This window comes from Lipophrys pholis (assembly GCF_963383615.2).
Source record: "Lipophrys pholis genome assembly, chromosome: 5".
In the NCBI taxonomy this organism is placed as follows: Eukaryota; Metazoa; Chordata; class Actinopteri; order Blenniiformes; family Blenniidae; genus Lipophrys; species Lipophrys pholis.
The window spans coordinates 15704602-15725308 of NC_137628.1; the positions used below are offsets into that span (position 1 = coordinate 15704602).

Consider the following 20707-nt stretch of genomic DNA (forward strand, 5'->3'; position numbering starts at 1 on the left):
GCTCTCGTTTCTTAGTCCCTGTTAAAAGTCGGGTAGCAGCATTTTGTAGGAGCTGGAGAGACGGAGAGACGACTGGTCAAGACCAATGTAGGGGGAGGTGCAGTAGTCCAGTCTCGATGTGATGAAGGTCAAAGTTCTTCTGTGAGAGATAGGGCTTCACTTTGGCCAACATCCTTAACTGAAAGAAACCAGTTTTGAGAACGGTATTGATTTGTTTATCGAGTTTAAAGCCACAATCGAGAGTCATCCCCCAGATTTTTTGAGAAGGTTCGATTACATGATTGCAGAGGGCCGACAGCACTGGTGTAGTCAGCAAGTGGATCTGCCTGGTTAAAGACTATAATCGCAATTCTTTAAGGCACAGGAAATAAATTTCCAGCCAAGATTTTAGATCCTCCAAGCAGTTGTGTAGCGGATGATATGAACCTGCAGAATTAGGCCTAATTGGGAGGTAGATCTGTACATCGTCAGCGAAACACTGAAAAGAGATATTATGTTTATTAAAAATGGACCCCAGGGGTAATATGTATAGGGAAAACAGTAAAGGGCCTAAAATAGATCCCTGTGGGACCCCGCAGGAAAGTGGGGCAGTCGAAGAGGAGAAGTCACCGAGCTGAACAGAAAAGCTTCTATTTTTAAGGTAAGAATGAAACCAGTTAAGAGCTGCGCCTTTAATCTCCAAACAGTTTTCAAGACGAGATAAAAGAATATTATGATTGACTGTATCAAAGACAGCAGTCGGGTCTAAAAGCACTAAAACAACTGAGTGACCTGCATCAGCAGTTAAGACGTCGTTAAAAACTCATGAAAAGGGCAGTTTCAGTACTGTGGCCGGGCTTAAAACCAGACTGAAACTTTTCATAAACACTAAAATCATCTAAAAAGGTTTTCAATTGATTAAAAACAGTTCTCTCCAAGACTGTGGATAAAAACAGGAGTTTTGAAATGGGTCTAAAATTGGAGAGAACCGACGGATGAAGATTTTTTTTCTCTAAAAGAGGTTGCACCGCAGCATGTTTAAAAGCAGCTGGGACACATCCTGAGCTAAGAAATGAGTTAACTGCATTTAAAATACTTGACTCTACAGAATAAGAACATTATTATGCAAAGAGGCAGGAATTCTGTCAAGGGTGGAGTTTGTAGGACGCATTTGCTGCACTATATCATGTAAGGCTGTAAATGAGACGGGCTCAAACCGCTGGAAGACAGCAGGACTCAGTGGAGGGACAGAGGGGTCAGTGAGAAGTGCAGGTGAAAAATCTTAGACAGGAAATCTTGTCGATGAAAAAGTTCATGGGATAACTGGATCGGATTCTCGAGGATTTACTAGTTATAAACATTAAAAAGAACCTGGGGTCTCTGGTAGTTGCTGCTACAGGGTCAGATAAAAATTTAGATGTGGCACCTTTCACCGCTTTCTGGTATGTGGACAGTGCATCCCGTACGATATCAAAAGAGAATTGTAATTTGTCCTTTTTCCACTTTCTCTCAGCGCGTCTGTCGGCACGGTGGAGGGATCTAGTGTTTTCATTAAGCCGGGGCTCAGAAAGCACTTTACCTCGTTTTAACCTCAACGGTGCAACAGAGTCTAAGATCTCAGTGCAGGTTCTGTTAAACAGGGTGGTGAGCTCGCCTGCACTGAGATCACCATCATCACAAGAACCACCACAGTCGAGAGTCCGCTCCGTGATCACTACAAGCATTGGATTATTTATCCCCTCATTTTTATCTCACTGATGGGTTGTAAAATGTTTCTCTGCATTAAAGCTTTATTATAAAAGAAGTGCTCCCTCAAGTCTCATGCAGCACAAGCTTTGTGTCACGCTAACTAATTACTTTTGGTTACAAATGTCACTACCTTGTGTTTTTTATCTTTTATTTTACATATTATTGTTAACACCTTTGGGAGCCACGGGCCATAAAAAGCACAACTCTACTTTGAAATGTTTGTAAGTCGTTATATGAACTATGCAGTGATTGTAACTGCCACACTTATGGCTTTGCGCGAACGCTCATTATAAAATTGAATTCATCTAATTTACAGTTACAACAAATTCAGTTCAAATGTGTGTTTTTATGACCTAACTAATATTTCATTTTACCTAAGAGAAAAACTAAATTGTGCTAAACTCATAAGATTTAATATTTAATAAATTTTAAGTTATATTACATATTTTGAGGTGTGACGCTGTTTGAATGCTGAGCAGTAGTGACTCTCGTCATCATGTGATTTCTCCAAAAGCAAAGAGCACGAACCATGAGTACGAAGAAATGTATGTGTGAGCATGCATGTCTGTGTGTGTGTGTGTGTGTGTGTGTGTGTGCATGTGTGTGTGTGTGTGTGTGTGTGTGTGTGTGTGTGTGTGTGTGTGTGTGTGTGTGTGTGTGTGTGTGTGTGTGTGTGTGTTACCATGCTGTTGGGCAGGATGTCAGGTCTCTCCAGGGCAATGGTGATACAGTTGAGGAAGATGAAAAGGAGGACGATATGATCAAACATCTTGTGACCTATGACCCTTTGACACCACAACCTCAACCTAAGGAGAGAGACAACAAGGAGGGGAATCGTATCAGCAGCTACTCCCCCACCTCCGATATACCTGTCATTCACCGTCACTGCCTGGATCACCTCCACCGCTGTGTTTGTACATAGAGTGAGCATGTTTACACTTGGCCAGCTTTAATTGATAAAAGGAGAAATTGCTTTGCTGAGCTCTTCCTGTAACTTTAACACTTTCACTGTGAATTTTCACACATGCTGCACTTTAAGCCACAGAGGCCACTCGGGAGAATATCAGAGGCTGTGTGTGCGTGTGTGTGTGTGTGTGTGTGTGTGTGTGTGTGTGTGTGTGTGTGTGTGTGTGTGTGTGTGTGTGTGTGTGTGTGTGTGTGTGTGTGTGTGTGTGTGTGTGTGTGTGTGCGCACCTGTTTTGCGGAGAGAACAGATAGAGGGACCACTCTTCATGCTCCAGGCACCACTGAGGCTCGTATGGCTCCAGTATCTTCTTTAGCTTCTTACATAAACTCTGAGGAAAGTACACACAAGGACAAGTTTGTAAATGAAAAACAAAAAGGTCACACTTTCACAAATTAGCCATAACATTATGACCACTGAATACCACCGATTATCTCCTACACCTATTAGTGGCTGGGCTTTATTAGGCAGCAAGTGAACACTTTGACCTCAAAGTTGACGTGTTGGAAGCAGAAAAACAAGAAAGCATGAGAATTTCAGGGAGATGACACGGGCTGAATTGTAATGGCTTCCCAACTGGGTCAGGCATCTCGAAAACTGCAGCGGTCAGTATTCAACAAAAGTGGTTCAAGAAAGAAAGGGCCCATTTGAAGCTGTTGTCATTTCATCAAATGCTGAAAAATATTCCAGCATAGCTCAGTTTTATTTCTGGACAAAATTGTTTCCTCCACATGACTCCTACTTTACATTCAGATCACCTCAGATGATCTTTTAAACATGCCAAAACAAGCGCCTTCATGAAGCTTGACACCAACACCTGCCTTTTCCACGAAAAAATTAAATAAAAATGACAAGCACCAATTAAACTGCCAAACATCCAGGTAATTTATCACTTGAAGGACTGAATAAATAGGAAATAATTATTCACCTCCTCGAGCTCTTCCTCCTCCTGATCGCTGTTGTAATGTGAGGAGAGGTTGGCGTCGTCGTAGTGGTCAGGGAGGTGAAAGGTGGTGCCGTTACAGTCCGGAGAGTGGAGCATGGGCACCTGCAGGTAGTCCGCCTGGTCCAGGGACTGCTCCCTGCTGCCGGGGTTGGAGCTGGTGTGCGTGTCAGACAGCAGGGACTCCATCTCTCCGGACTGGCTCTTCCTGTGGAGGCTCGGGGCTCGGCCGATGCTGGTCCAGCTGGAGCGACGGCTCCCCGACCCGCTGTCCATGTCCCACACCGACTGTGGAGACAACTTTCCAACAACACCAACACCTATTTAAATTTATAACAGATCATTCCAGTACAAAATAAATATTTCTTCATATGCAGATTAAATCTAGATTGGAGTAAGGAACTTGCAAGGGTTGGATTTGAGGGATTTGTACGTGTCTTCTGATCCACCAGGGTATCAGGGTATATAGGACCTTTCAGAGGTGACGGATCTGAAGCCATGATTGTAAAAATGCTAATTGTTTTGTAGATAGTGCAATGGGAAGATAATCCCTGACAATCTCTAAAAAATCACAACTGTTTCTGCAAAGATGCTGGTGTCATATAAAAAGATAGATAACATTACAGGACATGCTACCTAAAGCTATGTCAAACAAAACTGTCATTTCACTCATATATCACAATACATGGTAAGATATATAGACTCAGCTGATGTTGATAGAGATGAGAGAGTAAAACTCCTGTAACAAGAACACTGCCAGCCAAAGCAATGTGTTCTCCAAAATATTTATCTTAGTACCAGTAAATGATTCATGGGACCAGAAATGCTTTCACCTAATTTGTCAGGTCTGGAGAGAACACATAATAGATTTGTCGGGAAACAAAGAGCGTAAACAAAATTAAACTCTGCGATGAGCCTTTAATTGACTGTCATTGTACTGTCTGTTCTCGTTTGGATAATGCAAATCTGTGTGGGAATATAGATTATAGCTGCAAAACAGCCTCAAAACGCTTTTGAAAATCAATATTTGCATCATTCCTTAACTTTTTCCCAGCCTTGATTTCTTTCGTTCACAAAAAAATGTTTGACCGCTTCTGTAAAACAATATTATCATTGACAGTTTATGACACAAAATGGTGTGCCCAAGGCTCACCGGCAGCCTCTGTTCTAGGCTGTTGATGTCCATGGAGGCGGCGCTCGCCCGGCGTGACTGGCAGGAGTTTATGGTGGGCGTAGCGGCAGTGTGTGTGATGACCGGCAAGGGCGGAGGAGGAGGTGGAGGCATGGAGGCTTTAGGGTTGAGGAGACCATTGGGGCTCAGCATCATGGCCTGGATCTTGAGTTCTGGACACACACACACACACACACACACACACACACACAAAACGTTGACTGTGTTACTTGGAACCATCACAAGTAGTGGGAACACTAGAACCAGGGTCTAAATTTAGTTCTTGGGCGCATGCTGAACATGTCTGACTAGACTGTCAGCGGATCATATTTCACCTGCCATAAAGAAAAACTGCGGCTTTGAGCCAACTGATTTCTGATGTTTTGGATCCACTCGTCTCTTGTCCAGTGTTTTCCCGATTAACCCATTTACAGCGCAATAAAGCACGACCAAAAACAGCATAACTAAACCTGCTCTATATTTATAATCTGTCAAATGCACCGTAGATACTCGTCTCTCCGCTAAGTTGCCAGGTCTGACTGACGATTTGCATCTCAAACACAAGATAAAACCAATAAAACCAGGCCAAATTACCCACATGGCAAGCTCTCAAGAAGCTCACATTGTAAAAGTCTCACAAGTGGAATAAAGAATACATCATGAGCACACAAAGCTTCACAACTGCACTAAATATAGAGAAAAAAATATGAAGACAACCAAGCTTTTCACAAAGAGTGCTATCATGCAGCCAAACAGTCCATACAGACTGTTTCCCTGTAACAACATGAACAGTGTGTCTGCACGTGATATTTCATTGTCCTATATGCAGAAAGTTCTGGAGGGACATTGGTGAGGATCTATCTATCTATCTATCTATCTATCTATCTATCTATCTATCTATCTATCTATCTATCTATCTATCTGTCTGTCTGTCTGTCTGTCTGTCTGTCTGTCTGTCTGTCTGTCTGTCTGTCTGTCTATCTATCTATCTGTGTATTGATTTACAGTCAACTAACTGTTCTTGTCTCTTTAAACTGGAAACAGATGATCTTTTATTACACTAACACGGACATTGCTGATAAATTAATTCTCAATAAACTTCATAAGTCGCCAAGGAATATATATCATGCACAAACATAAGTTCTCAAATCATACATTACTTTATTTTTGTCTTTATTTTCAATTAGTCTTTTTCTCCTAGAATTAAAAATGCTGCTGGAATCTGTAAGAAATCCCTGAATCTCCAATTAAATGTAATTATAAACATGATATTGGATGTTTTCCTGTTTATTTCTACTCTCTTTTCTTTTTCTTGTCTTCATTTGTCCTGTATTTCTATTTGCTTGTATTCATTATGTTGTAACCTTTACATATTGTTCTGCCCAATGCTGTTGAATTTATTCGTTGCATGGTTTGGAGATTGCAGGATAAAGCAGCTTGTTGAATTGCGTAAGCTTTTATATTTTTTGTAATGAAATGGCAATTATGTTGTGAATTGTTTTCCAAAAAACAGCCTCATGTTTTGAAATGTAGCCCAATGGGATTTTTTTGCTCCAAACAAGCCCAATCTGGCAATCTGTCTCTCTACTGCTTTTATAGCATCATTGTTGTGTGACTGTAGTCTTTTTATTATTGTCAACAGAGAAGACCTCTTTATTGCACTCAATGATTTCCAGGATATTTGCAGTTGAGCCATTTATTCAGCATGTAGGAATTTGACGATGTTACATTTGTGATTAATATTTTAAAGCAATATTGCACTATGACTTCATTTCGCATTTAGACGAGCGTCTGTTGCATTGAAGCGCTCGCCAAAACAAGTTTCCACAATGTTGATTAATTCCTCTACCTCCAGGTGACATTCATGTGCTGGCGTGCGGGATGAATGCACACTGGGCATGCTCCGAGGGCAGAGCTCACACTGCCTTCTATGGGGATGAAATAATTTAATCATGCAGCTCTTTCTGACTTTCCAGATGGGGAGAGACAAAGTGGCCTTGCTAGGATTACACAAGCTCTAAACTCTCAGATGTCGCTATTGCACGAGGACTGTGAGTCCCTGTCAGACAACTGGTCTCTATCCCGATCCCTTACCCTCACACAAAACCCCAACCTCAACAACGCAACATGAGCACATGTAATCCCTGCAGCAGCATTCAGTCCTCAATCTGTTATCGAACCGAACGGATCTGACAGTGAAAAGACTCTTTTTGAGGGTTGTTTGAAGGTGTTCACAAGAGTTTATCCTCGGTTACAGCGGTGTAAAGCTACAGCAGACACTGAGATACAAGCACACGCTGACAGTGCTTTTGTAATTACTCTCACTGGGAAAAGAAAAAAAACAAAAGTTCTCTGAAAGAAGTTTAAGGCTAAACCTTGTGGGATTTCAAGAGCTGGATACCAATATTTATTTGAATGACTGGTATTAAACCAGATCAAGAAGGGAAAAAAAATACACAAATTCTCATGTTCAGAACTGAGAAAAAACCACCACAGCAAATGGTTTTAAAAATCTCCACAAGTAGCTGCTCTTTTGAATGTTTAAAGACTTATATAAATGAATAAAGATGCAGATTTGGCCGTGTTTTAGGTGCTCTTTCAGGTTGCCTCGAGGTGAAAGGGGACACGTGACTTTACTGGAGCACAGACTGTGGTCCAATCAGCCTGACGGAGGGAGTATGATGAGTGAAAGACCGAATCACCCCGTGACCCCAGGTAACATCACTGATGATGTGTCCTAGCACTGGAAAAAAAAAAAAAAAAGGTTGCCTGAAAGTGAATGGGACCATGTTGCTGAGCAAAGGAGCACTACGGGTCTGAAACGAATAGTTGACATTTATTCTAAACAGTCATTTGTGTTTGCTGTTACTTAACGTGTATGCTTTTAAAACAGTAAAATGATGCGCCAGCTTGTGTTTCAGTTTTTTCATTGGTGCTATATTTCTAGACAGATGACCAAGACCACGGAAGCTGGACCCCCGTTGCAATAAACCAAAGTGATTCTTAAAGGTGACTGCGGGCGACTTTGCCTTTTCATGTCCAGCAGATCTATGAATTTGTACCTGCGGCGTACAGCTCTCTCAACTTCTCCTCGTCCTCGTAACACAGTGATTGTCTCTCATCATCTGTCTCAGATCTGTTGGCATCACCCTGAAAAACGTGTGCATGCACACACACACACACACACACACACACACACACACACACACACACACACACACACACACACACACACACACACACACACACACACACACACACACACACACACACACACACACACTGTCATCACAATCTCTATCATCATCATCATCATCATCATCATTTCTTTCCTTTTTGTCAGTCTGTCATGACAGTGAAAAACACAAGCAAGTTGAGAGGAAGACTGAGAGACGGCTGAGGGGAGGCAGACGGGCGGAGGGAATCTCCAGTGTTCTCTAGTTGAGTTATGTGCATGGCTTTGGCAGCGATCTCCTGTAGTCACGCCAATAAAGCTTTACTGAATTTAATTAAAATTCACGCCAGAAAGATGGAGGCAGACGGCTTTGGCAAGGGGTGTCTGCTGTATGTGTGTGAGAGAGAGAGAGAGAGAGAGAGAGAGGGGGGGGGGGGGGGGGGGAGGGTGCTCTCTGATGCTGGAGATAAAAGATGAAAACTAAACAACAAAAGCTCACCAGCTGTGAATGGCAGGCGATATCAAACACATCCCTACCCTGGAGAGTATTGTGCATGTGTGTGTGTGTGTCGGCGAGAGAGAAAGATAGAGGAAGAGCGAAAAGGGGATCAGGAAAGAGCAGTAGAGGACAGAACCATAGAGAAAAGAGAGTGGTGGAGAGAGAGAGAGAGAGAGAGAGAGAGAAATGAGGAAACCACACAGGCAGGATGGTGGAGATTATACTCTGGTAGGCAGCTTTGGTATCATCAGCACAACAGAGCTCAATTAGTCTCGTTCTCCCTGCCCCTGCTCTCAAGTCGCTCTCATAAAGCAGCATCTTTGTCCTTACTTCTGCCTGAAAGCCCTCCACCAATATGGCTACCAGCAAGTTGAAGAGGACGTAGTTGCCAAAGGTCATGAGGGCAACGAAGTAGAGGGCAGCCAGCGGCGTAGTGGAGGCCATCCCGTTATAGAGCACCGCGTTCCAGTCCTCCTGGGTGAGGATCTGCATATTGGAAGAGACGTGTGGAGAGGGTACAAGAAGTCAAAGCAAGTGGAGATTTAAAAAAAACAAAAAAAAAAGCATAAATTTAAAGTGAAAAGCTTCCTGCGTCTCTGGCAGGTGCTCTATAATAGGAATAATACAAGAGTATTCCTCCTTTAATATCTCAGTGTCAGTTGAACAGTAATGATGCTCATCAGTGTTAAACGAGCTCCTGTGGAGTGTGTGTTTCATTACTCTTCCTCCACCTCCGCTCATGAAGCGTATCTTACCTGCCCACTGGGAGATTTTCTAGATTTTGCTGAAAACTTGAGCGTGAGCACTCCCAAATTGGAGCAAATAAAATAACAAAGAGGATCCTCGTGGCTGCTGCGGGAGACAGCAGCAGCTGCTGTTTCAAACTCACCCGCTGATCCCGTTTAAAATTACACTTTATGCTAATTTCACAAATGGGGAGAATCCATCAAATAGTGTTGATTTATTTGTGCGCACGGTGCGATTCTGCATGTGTGTGAGAGAGAGAGTGTTTCTTTCTTTTAACCTGAAAGACAGTTACAGTCGCCCAGAGCAGGGAGTCAAAGTTTTTTCTGTCAGGTAAGGTGTCTCCACTGTCTTGTCTCAGACCGAATTTACATCCGAATAGATGCATCCCCAAGATACTGCAACACACACACACACACACACACACACACACACAAAACAAAAACAACAGCAAAACAAAGAGAAAATACTTTAATTACACGGTAATTTAATCCGGATATCGTGTAACAAGATGCAGTAATGCAGGCCGAATGAATAATTGTGTTTGTGTGGAGGCCAATAATACGTTTGGTAATCCAGGGAGAGAGGAATAAAAAGGTCAGCAGTAGACTGTATGACTTCTGTGAGCAGTGATCAGTGCAATTAAAAGGCTGAAAGGGCTGAGACGACGTTTTGGCTTGTGAGTCTGGGGCTGTGGGAGGAAAGTACCTGAATATGAATATAAAGAGCATCAACAACATGCAAAATGTGGCCACGTTGTCCATGGTCTTCATCAGGACCACCAGCTGCCTCCTCAGGGCGGGAAGGAAGCGGACCAGCTTCAAAACTCTCAGCAGCCGGAAGGTGCGCAGAACCGACAGGCCCCCCTCAGCCTCACCCACGATCTCCCACACACTGAAACACATGCGGATGATACGCAGATTAGAGCAACAACAGGCTGAATCTGCATCAAAGCAATCCAGGAATCAATATGTGCTTAAGTTCAGCAGTGGGGCGTCTCAATGCCTTTGCATTTGTCTAACCCAGAAACACTCCCCCCGTCCTCTGAGGTGCAGAGGGAGATGCTACATCTTTTCTTCATGTGGCAACTGGAAGATGGGCGAGAGCTGTGTATGATTCATCCACCAAAACAGAGACGGAAGCAGCGTGAACTGGCACGGCAAACAAGCCAGGACTTCAAACAGAGATCTATAATTTAGCTTGTAGTACTACATAATGTAGTGAATACAGGCCCCCTGAATGATGAGTGCAATCACTTGGCTCTGATGCCTCAGACATCCTCGTCGTGACGGTTTGAACGGAGCAATGCAGATTTTCTGATGTCGGAGAGATTATTTACTTGTTGACATGCAGTTTTGGGTTAGGAAGGATTTCCCCGACCCCAGGGCCCACCTGATGATGACGATGATGCTGTCAAAGCCGTTGTAAGGGTTCTTGATGTAGCCGAAGAGCCCGAGCGCCAGGAGCTTCAGCAGCATCTCCAGGCCGAAGAGGCTGGTAAACACCATGTTACTGATCTCCAAAACATCTGTCAGCTCCTGCGGCTGGAGAGGGAAGCCGTGTTTGCAGAGAGAAAATAGGGAGGGATTGATGTACAGAGGCGGACGGGCACAGAGAAAAACGAACAAACAGTGACAGACAGTCAGCGTGGAGCACAGTCGACTCGACATGTCAGGAATTTATAAAATCGGGCTTCTGTGTGATGCTACATGAAGCAAATGTTTATCAAAGATGTGATGGATTAGTGTGATTTCATGCTGATATTTTCAATGAAGGTTCCTCGTGTTTGTATGAGAATGCAGATTGGGGGCTCACATACAACACTTCCTTTTATGTTTGCATGGTTGGTTATATTTTTTAAAGATTTAGTCGGTGTACTGCCTAAATACTGAGTGTAAATTGGATGGAATTGTTTAGAAAAAAACTCTGATGTTCATCACAAAAACATGGGATAAACCAATCAAAAGTCATTAAAACGACAATAGCTGCTTCTTAACTGTTAAGTGTAGAGCATATTTTTGGTGGAGTGGAAGTAATAAACAACCCTATGTCCTCCAGGTCAGCGAGATAAAAGATGGGGCATCTTCAGTTTTTTGTGTTTCAGTTGTTCTCACTGCATGAAGTGTATTGACCGTTCGAATGACTAGTTATGTTGTAGAAATTTGATGTGTCAATATCATTTTCTGACTTGCAATTCTGTCATAAATTGGAAGGAAGAAAGAGGCATCATAATAAATTAGGAATTATGAGTATTGAGGCAACTGGAACACATTGTTAGTGTTGGTAATAAAAGGGTGATTAATAACAACTACTTGAGCAGTCTGCATCGGCTACTTTCCCAAAATGTTTGGGAATGACTGATAACAGGCACAAAACTAGCTTTTCACGATCTAAATGTAAAAAAAAAAAAAGTGAATTTATTTATTTTTTTAATAAAAAATGACGAGTGACGGGTGGAGACCAACTTCATAAAGCCTCTGATATTTGGACGTTTTGTTGTCGCCAAGATTAGAAGGGCTTCAGAAAAATTGCTGTAAACATCTCTGAGCAGGGGACAAAAGATTTAAACAATATTACAAGCCATTTGGCAAAGCTTTTGAATAATGGTTGATTAGTGAAATATTGACATCTCGAGCAAATCTAGCCTGGAAGACAGTTTCACCAAAATTGAAAAAATAAAAATATCCACAGATTTAGCTGCAGATGTAAAAGTGCAAGTGTCCACACAGTCAGAAAGACTGACTGGCATGACAAGAGTACCACCTGAACTCCAGTTTCTCAGTAAACAAACCCAATCCTTTTGAGATGCCGTGGTCTGGAAAAATGAATCAAAGACAGAGCTGCTCTGTACGAGTTCGATGCCGACCTCTAAAGACAGGAAGCCGTAGATCAGGAGAGTCAAACTTGTTTAGTTCAACGGCCACGTACAACACGGTTTCATCTCAATGGGATCAGAGAGGCAATAAGACAACATCAAATATTTATTGAAAAATGTGTTCTCTGCTATCCTATCTACCACAGCACTCCTCCATACTATTGTGAAAAACCTGTTGCCTACTTACTTTTATCCAGCCTTTAATATTTTTAAGGCCTCACCTCTATAGGTGTCATCTATGACAAATGTGATATTTATTGAAAAATGTCAGTTAAAGTCTTCTTTGTCCTCCCTACACTGTGCCAGGTCACACTGTGGGTTGAGTTGAACGCCCTGGTTTTGGCCTGCTGTCAATGTTCATGGGTGGTTTCACTGCCTCCGGGACTCAGCAGCTTGTAATCATTGCTTCAACGAGGAATTCTGCATCTTATCAAAGAGTGCTTGACGACTGTGAGAGGCCATCTGGAGAATGACCTTTCAACAGGATGATAATCCAAAGAAGCACACAACATTATTCACCAAGGAACCTCTCAAAACGCAGAAATGACGGGTTATAAAAAGGCCCATTTCAAGAAAAAACAGTCCAGAATTGAATTCATATGAGGTTCTGGAGGGGGTATCTGAAAAGGACTGGCCATGCAAGAGAACCTCCACAGGTCTTAGAGCCGAAGACGTTTTTCAAACTTTTTGCATATAAGAGTGGCCAAGAGTGAAGCCTAACGGGAGAAATTCTACGGTACTTCCTAATGATGAGGCTGCATTTACTTTTCACGAAAATATTAGATTTTTCCCAAACATTATATGACTGGAAAAATACCAAAAAAGTTCACAGTTTCATAAGAGGACAACCCTTTTACTGGACATTCTTTCTTTTCATTTTGTCAAAACACAGATAATACTGAGAATTCAAGCCACATAAGAGGTTTTTGTATGAAAAACAAAATGTGCTTTTCGTGTAGGCCTGCTGGCTCATGGTGTCTTCATGAATTAGAAAGTGGGAATGTTCCAACTCCTGGGAAAAGTATGCCAAGGAAAGTCGGATGTAAGTGAAGTCTATGGATACTATTGATTCATAAGCTTTTTGGGGATTTAATTGATTGATTGATTGATTGATTGAAATGTTTATTTCGAATACGAAAACAATAAGAAAAAAAGAAAAGAAAATTAACAACAAAGTTTTCCTCTCAAATAATAAATAAATGAATAACAGTAATAAAATAAAATAAATCAAGAAAAATGTCCCTGTTTGATTTAATAATATTATCTAATGGTCAAAACAATACTTCAAACTTCAAGCTCACTCTGCGTAACTGGTCGGAGGAAGAGCTTATGTACTTATTTCAGCAAGATCTGAAATAAAACAAAGTATATCTACAGGGAGAAACATGTTTTGCAATAATTGTAATATTGCAGCAAAGCCTTGCTGTTTCTGAGACTCAAAACCATGAACAAGTCAAGGTAATGTCAATAAAGACCAGCGCTAACATTATCCACAAATCTTAAAAACAACTGCTGCTTTGTCTGCATGACCAAAGGCTAATAGGACTTCTCCCTCCGTGGCCCAGAGCTGCTGTTAACCAAATCCATGACAATAAAACCACTAGGAAGAAGCATATTTCAGCAGCGGATGACAGTTGTTCATCACCATGAACACAGAGACTGCAGTTTGTTTTTCTCAGCTCGTCAAACCAACAAAGCAGTGTAAACAAGCAAGTGTGCCTCTGAGCATGCTCGCTGACCTCCGTCTGACAGGGAGGTTCTCCCCAGAAATCGAAGGGTCTCGGCCATGTTTCACACTGAGCGCCACTGCTCAAACCAACTAAAATATGGATATTTTTACCCCATTTTTCTTCTTTTCCTTTAAGGGTCAGCTTTATGTTATCAAACTCATTCATATGTCAACATTGTCGATTCCTATCTCTTCACGTCACTCATGAAAAGGGAGGAACTCGGCCGGGCCTTGTCCTTAAACATTATTCATTCAAGAACTCGAGTCCATTCTGATCTGTCATATTATTCAGAAAATGGACCAAATGCAATCATCCCTTGCCCTCCGCAGTCCTCCGCGGCCTTTCAGCCAATCACAATGTCAGATCTGTCTTCCTTCTCCACCTCACTCCATCATTCGCTCACTCCTCCCTCTGCCCAGTCTCTGCATGGCTCGCTCTCTTTCTCTCCTGTCCCAGGGTCACGCTTTAATTAACACTTCAGGTCTTATGAGTTTCTCCATCTCCTGATACATGCCTGCACACACACACACACACACACACACACACACACACACACACACACACACACACACACACACACACACACACACACACACACACACACAAAATGATCCCATATGTTCACTGCTGTAAGTGTTGATTGGAGGGTAGGTTTATATACTCCAACACAGTTATTAGCACATCAATTTTCAATCAAACCGTAGTCACATCCAATCTGCAAGGGGTGCGTGCGTCACCGTGCGCATGCACACACAGGCACTGAACCACGCACACACACACACACACACATGACATACCTGCTCGTGGTACTCTATGCCCATCGACAGCGTGTTAATAAGGATGGCAATCATAATCCCTCTGCTGAAGTATCTGCTGCCGACAATAAGTTCCAGTTTAGTTCGGGGGGCGGCCCAGCATCGCTCCCAAAGCCACTTCTTTGGCTCAGGCGCCTGTGCGTCCTCGCGACAGGGGCTGCTACAGTGGCACGGGCTGTTACTGTGACACGGGCTGTTGCCATGACATGAGTTGCTGTATCCGTGTTGGTGGTCCTCAGGTGGCTCATTTACATTTTCGCTGTCAGTAAGTTGGCTGTAGTAGATGCAGTACGGGCATACCGAGGACTCTCCAGGGACTTCACCTGGCAACAGCAGCGCAGGATGCCCAGCACACCCACCTGCACAGACATGAGACGGGAGGTGAAACAGACATGAGCCACATAAATCATGCACCCTCAAGGGCATGGTAAAAAAAAACAAAAAAAAACACATCTGTAGCATGCACTCATGTAGACATTGTGGCATTAAAAATAATCATCGCTCTGTAAAGGAGAGGACCTTCTTTCCAAATCGAGGAGACAAAAATTCAATAACATGGAACCCATTGTGCAGTTGGGATGCTTTTGTGCAGAGGGAGAGCTGTTTTATTAGAACAGGGATGCGCCTGTGTGTGTGTGTGTGTGTGTGTGTGTGTGTGTGTGTGTGTGTGTGTGTGTGTGTGTGTGTGTGTGTGTGTGTGTGTGTGTGTGTGTGTGTGTGTGTGTGTGTGTGTGTGTGTGTGTGTGTGTGTGTGTGTGTGTGTGCGGGAAAGACCGAGACGGGGGGGGTTTCAGCAGAATTCATTAGCAAGCCGCTCAGGAGGAGTGCTCCGATGACATAACAACAAACACTAATCTTGCACGAGCAGTTCACTTGTCATCACAATTACTACAAATTCATGTTTCACTGGGGACTGATATAGTAAATCCAATCTACCGGTAGTCACTCTTCGGTTCGTGTCAATAGATAATTGTGAGACGCAATTCCAGTGAATGTGCAGAAAACACAGTTATCTCCAGCCGTGGCCCTTCGTGCATGTAATAGCGTACTGAATAATACACCGTTCGGTAGCACCAAAACTCTATTAAAGTTTGATGTGTGTTTTCTCTGTTACTTAGCTAATTCTACATAGCAAGTCCAGTTTGTTCATCGTGGGGAGTATGTGGCGCCTGTATCAACTACCTTCTGAAACAGAGGGAAGCTTTGTGACATCTGAAAATCAGCATACAGATGTCAGGATTATCGGGATTATTTCAGTTTGGAGTCAGAGATAACTGAGGGCAGGAGCTTCAAACATGATTTCTGGTTTTTGCAACATGGCTCAAACGAAGAATAAAAAGTCATCGTATCTGTATAAATATGAATGAATTCAAGATGTTTTCCAATGCTCATCATCAAGACATCATAATAAAATAAAACTACATGTCGACGTGACAAAAAATTATAATTTTTTTACTGAAACCCATTTTAGAACTCAGTAAGATGTAGAGCTGCTTTCCAGGTGCCTCGGGGCTTGGTAATCCAGACCCACTCCCTTTGTGATGGTGTCCTGAGGGTTAACTCTGGGAATGCTTTTCCAAGATGGCCGTCACATTGTGGAATGCTAAACTAAATTGTGTTTTAAAGTTGTTTTTACAGCTTATGGAAGTTCTTCTACTGTTTCATTGACTCGCACAAACAACTCTGTTGTTGTGGATGAAGAACAGCAGAGTGGCATAAGAGTAGAGTTACACACTTAATGTATGAGAGTTTACAGCTGTGACTAACTTAAATTTTGAAAATACAATGATTATGAAGAGCTTTTTCCCGGCCTGCTTTAATCACTGAGTGAGAAAGTCTGATTTCCACTCCCAGTGTGATATACTGTAAATAAATGAGTGATGAAAGGATACATAAATCAGAAGGGGTCTTTAAATCCCCCATTTAACTATCTTAATAAATGACACTCGGGCATCTTTTTAACCCTTTAATAGGCAAGTGACTATATTTGATAACTTTCAGATTTTTTTTCTAAACAATTGTAAGACGATGACAGTCACATAATGATGATAAATGTTAATCATGATTTCAAACATATGCATGTGTTTCCAGTAATTGATATGAAGTTTTTCTTTCATTATGACTAATAAGACATATTGTTGTCAGATGATGGTGCATGAGGTGAAAAAAAGGTATTAGAAAAAATATTGATATATTATAAATAGCAGGAAGACATAACAATTTGACTTTGCATATTTAACCAAATATCATTGTATTGAAATACAGTACATAGCATATTTGTGTTATATGTTTCATGTGTCCATAGATCTGGGATTCTGTTGTTGAATAACACAGTTGTCAATGTTTTCAGAACAAAAACAGTATGTGGTTTAATTAGCAAAATCTGACAATATCTCAACAAACACACGCTGCTTAGGCTTTCTTGAATGTTTGGGGTTTTTTTTTCTCATAATGCTTTGAGCTTCTCCTCATGAGCACTTCTGCACAGTGCGGCAACATAATAAAGAAACATTGTATTCCAAGGCTTTTGGATCTGCAGTGCTATCGGACGTAGTCCAAAGAATATTGTGGAAAGAGCTACCAGTATCTTGTTTTAGGTCATTTTTATGATTATCTGCCTTGTATCGCTCCCTCTGACATTTCAGGGAATCAAACATACAAGGCACAAGGTGGATGTGTGGCTATAAAAGTGTGTAAAACTTTGAGGAGTGTTTTGGATCAATTATGTTTGGACACTTCATACTTTAACAGAGAGGTTCATTTTAGTGTTGATCTTTTATTTGACTTCCTCGATGGTGTTATAGTGTTTTGTTGTCCCACTCATGGATTGAGTTTACAACACCATTGAGCTTTATCATGTATGAAATCTACAAATCTGTATTGGCCTGGCTGGTTGCAGTATTAATGCACTTCACCTGCTGTGATTTGTGCAGAATCAAGCAAGCAGAACCTTTTCTGTTTTGTCATGATTCATTCACAAAAGAAGGCAAAATTAAACTTGCCTTTATTGCATCTAAAATTGCAATAGTCTGATAAATTGAGCTGTCGATACACAGTTCAATGCATCAGAAAAGAGATCTGCCCATTCAAATTCAACTGAAGGTCAGACCCAAAGTAATGAAAAAAAGTTGATTTAGTATTAAAAATTAAGATTTTCACAACGGAAATATAAGCGTTATCAAAACGACTGTGGCATTCACTGCCTGAAGGACAGCAATTATTATTAACTTATAAACGTTATTACCTTGTCAGTTCATAGAACAGTTTGGTGGCGAGCAAGTACCTCATTTAAACAGATTTATTTCTTTGCATAAGCAGAACACCTCTTGTTAATGAGGTTTCTCTGCAACAGGTTCCCTTTTCATCTCTGTGTCAGTGCACAGTGGGGCAGCGCAGCATCGCTGGACTTTGTTCGCTGCTCAACAACTGGACAACCACCAAAACCCAACCAGCCGAGTGTGTCACTGTCATTTCCTCTCTGATATACAAGCTGCTGTTTTTTATTTATCTATTTTAATTCATCCTAATATTCATAACAATCAGCTGCTGTGTCTTTGGGGACAGAGGCTTGCCCTTGCAGCTATAAATGACTCAGACCCACAGGGACGGTCTGTGTTGTCGAGTACGCTCAGAGCGAATATAAAAAACTGAAATATAAATAAGCTTATATAATCACAGTGACAATTACACCACAGAAACGAAGGTTGTCCGTACAATTCATATACAGTGATCAGCCATAACATTATGACCACGGACAGGTGAAGCGACTGACATTGATCATTATGTGTCAGTGATTAGGATCAATTAGCCAGCATGTGAACGTTTGACCTCAAAGATGATGTGCTGGAGGCAGACAAATGGGCAAGCCTGAGCATTCAAGCAAGTTGACAATTTCCAAATTGCGAGAGCAAGACGACAAAAAAAACCGACAGCTGTTGGTAGGCATTCCCAGTCTGCAGCGGTCTAAGGTAAGAAAAGCTTTGAACCTATTAGACAGTCTGACCTGTGAAATCTCATCGATGCATGTGGGAATCGAAAGCTGGCCTGTGTGTGATCGTGTAGCTGCAGTAGAAGTTAATGCTGGATCTGAAAGAATACACAGATCATTGCAATTTGTAGAGTATCGAGCAGCAGAAGTGGTGCCTCCACACTGTTAAGCTGGTGGTGATAATGTTATGACTGATCAGGGTAAAGAGTGACACCTCCAAATTGTGATGAGTAGACAACTAGGTGAGAGCATCTACAAAACTGCAGCTATTTATCAAAAGTGGTTCAAGGGAAGAAACCAGCAGAGGGTCATGCACATCTGGTTTGATCCAACAGACAAGCTACTGAAGCTCAAATTACTGCAGAAGTTAAAACAAAAAAAACATTCAGAATACAAGGCACATGTCAGTCTGTTGTCTATCAGGCTGCACGGAGGAGACCAACGCAATATCAGGCAGGTGGTTATACTGCTATGGCTGACAGGAATATGTAGTGAAAACTGTTAAAGTCATAGAAGTTACTTGACCTTTTGTCTTGAGTTGTTTCCTCTTCCCTCCTGCCTGACACACCTTTTCAGTTTGCTTGATATTCCTTTTGTTTACCTGCACCTCAAAACTCTACATCTACTCACTTCTTTACTCCCGACTCCACTGATGACACTCCTAGCATTACTAATATCTGTATTCTTGAAGACTCCGCTTCTTTAATGACTCTGGTAACAGTGAATATTTTCTTGTTTGTGATGCTTTGACCATGAAAATCTAACCAGATCATTTGAGGTGACTTCAAACAAAATCCCCTGAAGGACTCAGGAGATATCAGGTCATCAACACTGGCATTTATGGACAGCCGAGCAGAAAAGATAATGCCTCTGGCCTAAAGGTGTCACCCACAAAGGCTTACAAATAGATGCACATTGAAACACTTCTTCATGAAACAATCAATGGTGCTGATGTGGCTTTCCTCCTCGGTAAAACTCAGGGTGCGAACCTGTAACCTTGGCACTCACACACACACACACACACACACTCCATCACTCTTACCATGCTCCAGCACCAGCTGTGGCAGTCTGTTGATGGTCTCTGTGGCAACATGCCTCTTCTCACGCCGGTCCTTTGCATCCAGGTGACTGAAGAGAGGTGATATGAAGGGATAATTAAAACCGTTTCCCCCATTACTGACAGCTGGCTCAGCCTGGGGCTGATGAGGCTGGTGATGGTGCTGGTGATGATGATGATAAAGCTGCTGAAGGTGTGACACATTGTTGGGGGCGTGGCCCGAGTGCCGGTGTGCAAGTCCATTCATCTCGCCCGTGCTGCTCCCCCGGACAGATCCAACACCTTGGTCTTTCCTGCACGCACACGTGCAGTGAAAGCGCGTGCGTAATTGAGCGTAGAGGCGGGACAGCCGGCGCCACGCCTTACGGACCAGGTGAGCCAGGTAGCGGATGATCTCCTCGTAGCAGCTTCCTGGTTGGCTGTCACTGGCCAACGTGGAAGCTGATTGGTGGAGATGGCGAGCGCGCTGCTCTGATTTCATTAAGGCGTGCTCTCTTTGCTTCGTCTCGGAAAACTGGGTTGCTATGACAACCAGGCACAGGTTGATCATGAAGAAGGAGCCCACCTGGTCAGAAAGACACAGTGTGTAAACTAGTTGTTTAGCGAAGTGGACATGTTTTCGTTTACGTGTGTGTGTGTGTGTATGTGTATGTGTGTCCGTGTGTGTGTGTGTGTGGGTGTGTGTGTGTGTGTGTGTGTGTGTGTGTGTGTGTGTGTGTACTCACAATAATGAGGAAAATGAAGTAGATGAAGTTGTAGAAGGAATGAGCATCCATGACATAGTACATGATGTCTACCCAACCTTCGAGGGTAATTACCTGAGTGGAAACAGGCAACATATTAATGAGAGTCTCTGTGATGCCTCACGGACATTTCAGGGTAACCATTAAAGGTACAATATGTAACGTCTCTGTAATGCCACTGTTGTGAATTGATGTTGTTAAGCCTCCAGTCTGCCCGCAGTCTACTTAGGGTATCATTTCTCGAGATATTCAATTAATAGATTTTAGTTTTTTTG

General features: G+C 42.3%; 1 protein-coding gene across 1 annotated transcript in view; it reads right to left on the reverse strand.

Moving 5' to 3' along the window:
* The window catches only part of LOC308109391 (voltage-dependent T-type calcium channel subunit alpha-1H-like), a gene marked incomplete at its 5' end in the record, with an annotated part of 58919 nt that overhangs the window by 17978 nt on the left and 20234 nt on the right, over positions 1-20707 (reverse strand). The window contains 12 exons of the mRNA XM_080462925.1: positions 2411-2534; positions 2923-3023; positions 3621-3923; positions 4789-4979; positions 7869-7956; positions 8811-8966; positions 9505-9622; positions 9933-10118; positions 10617-10768; positions 14627-15003; positions 19675-20254; positions 20415-20507. Coding sequence (XP_080319051.1) covers positions 2411-2534; positions 2923-3023; positions 3621-3923; positions 4789-4979; positions 7869-7956; positions 8811-8966; positions 9505-9622; positions 9933-10118; positions 10617-10768; positions 14627-15003; positions 19675-20254; positions 20415-20507 — 2469 coding nt within the window. The remainder of the gene's footprint in view (positions 1-2410; positions 2535-2922; positions 3024-3620; positions 3924-4788; positions 4980-7868; positions 7957-8810; positions 8967-9504; positions 9623-9932; positions 10119-10616; positions 10769-14626; positions 15004-19674; positions 20255-20414; positions 20508-20707) is intronic.